At 55.7% G+C, this 4422-nt stretch overlaps 1 protein-coding gene across 2 annotated transcripts; it reads right to left on the bottom strand.

Annotated features, from left to right (window-relative positions):
- Positions 1 to 1458: 1458 nt before the first annotated feature.
- On the bottom strand, positions 1459 to 4065 carry Gja4 (gap junction protein alpha 4). 2 transcript variants are annotated; one of them, XM_048434365.3, is made up of 2 exons: positions 3915 to 4065; positions 1459 to 3005 (listed from the first exon to the last, which is right to left on the bottom strand). In XM_048434365.3, exon 2 carries the CDS (start codon positions 2986 to 2988, stop codon positions 1987 to 1989), a length of 1002 nt encoding a protein of 333 aa, XP_048290322.1. In that variant the 5' UTR covers positions 2989 to 3005; positions 3915 to 4065; the 3' UTR covers positions 1459 to 1986. The 2 variants fall into 2 exon arrangements, with proteins under 2 accessions (XP_048290322.1, XP_048290323.1); XM_048434366.3 differs by lacking the exon at positions 3915 to 4065 and adding an exon at positions 3705 to 3904.
- Between the last annotated feature and the right edge of the window lie 357 nt (positions 4066 to 4422).

Genomic DNA, 4422 nt, shown 5'->3' with positions numbered 1-4422 from the left:
CTGAGGCCCAACCACACCCCAGGCCCCACACCAGCTTCAGAGAAAGTGAGCTCAAGGCTGGGATGCTCACCTTGGTTAAACCTCTGCCATGATCTTTCCCAGCTGAGTCAGGTGGAGGATATAGAAACAGGCTTCTGGGACTCAGACAAGGTGGTTCTGAGAGCCTACAGGCTTCCCTCTCAACTGAGAAGGGTCTCGGCCTCCTGGCTCAGGCCTGCTTCTTTGTGCCCAGCTTAGCTCCATCTCTTACTTCTCTGTCAGATCTGGGCCTCTGGGGAAAAAGGGAGGGCGGTACAGTGTTTCCATGGCAACATTTAGAGACTCAGTGGTCTAGACTACTAGTCTAGGTAGTAGCCATTGCTGGTGAAGTCAGGGAAGCCTTCCTGGAGGAGGACGGTTGTTATGCTCCTGGCCTCGCTGGAAAGGGTGAGATGGAATGAATTTTGCGGCTTGACTCTGCCAAGCCAGGCAGCCACCTCTGTTTGCTTATTTTATTTCATGTGCTTTGTGAAGAAGCCGAGGCTGGCCCCAAGCTCACTACATAGCCAACGATGGCCTTGAACTTCTGATCCTCCTGCCTTCACCTCGCAAGAGCTGAGTGAGGTGGCAGGTATCCAGCTCCATGCTGAATTTATGTGACGTTGGTGACCTGACCCAGGGCTCTGTTCACGCCAGGCAGGAACTCTATCGACTGAGCCCCATCCTCAGCCTGGTTCTGTTGTTTTAAAGGTGAGGGAAATGGTGACTTAGACTTAATCGATTCCAGGCTACATGGCTGACACCGGTGGGAGCAATAAACTTAGAAGCCAGGTGTGAAAGCCCTCACTCTTGCTGTGACCTTCTCAGGTCTCCAGACACTGAGAGACTTCAGGGAGTGGCAGAGGAGGAAGGGGACCTTCTGCACTACCACTGGCTAGTCTCCCCAGTGAGGTACACGGACAGGAGCTAAGACAGGCCCTTGGTTTGCTCCTTCTCATAGGCAGACTAGAAAGGGTTTAAAAAACACACAGCTTACCCTTAGCCCTTCTTTTTGAAGTCCTCAGGTGCCCACAGTGAGGAGGGAAGGACATTTGGGGTCAATTTGATTTAGAATACGAAGGTCTTGGTGACAGGCATGCTCGGGCACATTGCAGGGGACTGAGGTACCAGACGGGCATGGGATAGGATGGGAAAAGACTGTTTTGGTCACCAGTTAATGGGCTGATGAACAGAATCCCAGATAGGATGTGGGAGTGGGTGAAAAGAGGCCAGGACCCAGGGTGTTTCAAAAGGCTGGGTGGTGAGGGCTCCATGTTGAGAGGAAGGATTTGAGTCTGAGGGTTTAGGGTACTGACCGGAGCTGGGCTGTAGAGATGAAAGACAGATGATAGAAGACTAGAAAAAAAGGAAGTCTGGGCAAAATATCTGCCTCCCTCCCCTGCCCCAGGCACCCAGGACAGCATCAGCACACACCTGACGGATGATCGAGTCCTGTTTATTTTAGAAGCATAAACAGTGAAACGGCGAGCGACAGAAACAAGACACCAACCAGTTCCCCCGGAAAGGGCCAGATCCAGTGCAGGCTGTGTCTGTCCAGGTGATGAAGCTGAGCCAGCAGCCTGCATCAGCTTTTTCCCCAGGAGGACAGGGAGTGATGAAGGCCCCATGTGCGGTCTAAGAGGCCCAACGAGTCCAGTTGGCTCTGGGTCCCTCTGGATTAGGTGAAAAGGGTCAGAGGTCCCGTAGCACCCTTAGACAGGAGCACCCCCACCTGTATGACCACGTCAGGGCAGAATCACGTTCTGGAAAGAAGCCACAGTGTCCCCTGGTTCATCACAAAGGCTCCAAGTATTCCAGAACCACCTGTAATCCGCTCCTCTGCCCAGCAAGTGTCCACCTCTTTGGCCTAGTTGTCTCCAAAGTGCCTTTGAGGAGGGGCTGCCTGAGAGGCATCCAAGGTAGACACACTTCTCAGGACCTCTCTTGAGTGACACGAGCCCCAGTTCCCTACACATACTGCTTCTTAGATGCAGAACTGTTGGGGCGACTAGGGGGCTTCCGGCCACCCTGAGGGGCTGGATTTTCGAAGGGGGGAGGCCTGGAGGAGGTCAGCTGCTCCTCCGTGGTCAAGTTGGCCCAGTTTTGTTCAGTGGATGAGAGCCCATTGTAGGTGGGACATGGTGGGGACGAGGGTTCCTTGCCCATGGGGAGGTAGAAGAACACCTGTTCCGGGTAAGGGTCTGAAGCATTGCCCTGGGCCGGGGATGTGTCGTGGTCCTTCCGTGCCTTTATCTCCCGGCCGACACACCGACACAGCAGGTGCAGCAGCTCCAGCAGGTTGAGCACCAGGGAGATGACTCCCACCACGAGCATGAAGATGATGAAGATAGTCTTCTCTGTGGGTCGAGAGACATAGCAGTCCACGAGGTGGGGGCAGGGCGCGCGCTGGCACACATACACGGGCTCCATGGTCCAGCCGTAGAGGCGCCACTGGCCGTAGAGGAAGCCTGCCTCCAGCACGCTTTTGCACAGCACGCTGACCACATAGGTACCCATGAGCGCCCCGCGGATCCGAAGACGACCGTCCTCTGCCACCGAGATCTTGGCCATCTGGTGCTCTATGGCAGCCAGGGCCCGCTCTACATGTGGGTCCTTGGAGGGCAGGGCCCGGAGCTCTCCCTCTTTCTGCCGCAACCGCTCTTCCCGCCGAGACAGGTAAATGACATGGCCCAGGTAGATCAGGGTGGGCGTGCTGACGAAGAGGAACTGCAGCACCCAGTAGCGGATGTGGGAGATAGGGAAAGCCTGGTCATAGCAGACGTTGGTGCAGCCGGGCTGGGCTGTGTTACACTCAAAATCGGACTGCTCGTCGCCCCACACGGACTCGCCCGCCAGGCCCAGGATGAGGATGCGGAAGATGAACAGCACCGTCAGCCAGATCTTGCCCACCACAGTCGAGTGCTCCTGGACCTGATCTAGCAGCTTCTCCAGGAAGCCCCAGTCACCCATGTTTCCAGAGCCTCTCTCTGTGGGAAGACAGGGGTCAGACAGCCATCAGCTGGGCAGCACAGTGCCTTTCTCAGCTCCTTCTAGATATAAGCCCACAGGAGGCCTGCCAGTGCTGGGGGGTCCCTGTCTAATCGTACATTTGTGCCTTCTTTCACAGGCCAGTGGGCAAGGATGAACACATCCCAAAGAGGTCTGGATTAACTAGAGGTTCCTATGGAAACAGACCAGTGGAGGAACTTGCCCAAGGTCATATAGCCGTGCCCTGCCCTTCCTCCCTTTCGCTCAAGGCTGGTTACACCGAGACAGTGGTGGTGGTGGTGCGGAGAGGCCATCTTCAGGTTCCAGGTTCCCACCTGTTCCCACCTTCCTCCCGTGCCTCATTTAAAATGAGAGGGCCTCGTATTTTAATCTTTGCACTTGCCCATGGGGGTGGGGGCGAGGGAGGATGGGATGAGGGACTTAGAAGCCTAGGACATTTGATCCACCTGCCAACAAAAAGGCCATCTGCGACTTTAGTGAACACACCTGGTCCTAGCCTCTGCCGCCATCCCATTTCCCTCCAAGGCTGGTGCGGTCATTCTAGACCCTTAAAAGAAATGACCATAGAAGAGTGGAGGTCCCAAGGTTTCCCAGAGCATTTTAGGTTGTGTGTGAAAATGGGTTAGTGTATGTGTGTGTGCTTTTCCTAGAAGTAAAGCAGTTACTACCAGACCTACATTCAAATCTTGCTTCTTTCTCTCATTAGCTGGGAATCTCTCCGTTAAGCGTTCACTGAACGAAGAGGGAAGGGCGCTGAGCACAGAGTCTGGCTAAAGGCAGGCTAGGTGAGCGCCACTGGTGGTTCCAATCGTGTCCAGCGCCCTGGGGCAAGCAAGCCTCAGCCCCCAGCGGTGGAGTGATCCGTATTCCCGGCTCCCCAAACTCACCGCCTGCTTGCGGGGTTGGCCCAGGTGGAGCGGACGACAGTGGCCGAAGCTGCGCCTGCGGGAATCCTGCAGGACCGCGCCTCCCATCAGACGCCTTAAATAGAGCGCAGCTGCGGGCTTAGGGCAGGAAACGCCAGCGGGAGCGCTCTGGGGAACAGGGGGCGGGGACTGGGTGGGACAGACTCCCAAGACCCGCCCAGATTGTGCTTCTTTGGGTTGCGGGAGGTAGAAACCTTGTTTCTTTTCGCTGACCCTCCAGACTGCTCTCTCCCAGGGTTTAGTACCTGGCCTTTGTAGGCAGCGGGTTCTTAGCGAGAGCGGGTAGATCTGACACCTGGTCCCGAGGCTGTGAGGAGTGGGTAGGGTAAGAAGATGAGGCTCATCAATGTGCTAGGCTTCTTAGACACTGAACCCACACTGGAGAGGGGTGAGACTTCCCCCTTTCCTAGAATCCGGTGGATCTAGGGGTCTCGACTTTGCCAATCCTGGGCAGGGCTATACCATCAGA

The sequence above is a fragment of the Myodes glareolus genome, chromosome 3, assembly GCF_982192425.1.
Source record: "Myodes glareolus chromosome 3, mMyoGla1.1, whole genome shotgun sequence".
In the NCBI taxonomy this organism is placed as follows: domain Eukaryota; kingdom Metazoa; phylum Chordata; class Mammalia; order Rodentia; family Cricetidae; genus Myodes; species Myodes glareolus.
The sequence above is the reverse complement of the archived record's forward strand: the minus strand, read 5'-3'. Positions and strand labels throughout refer to the sequence as shown.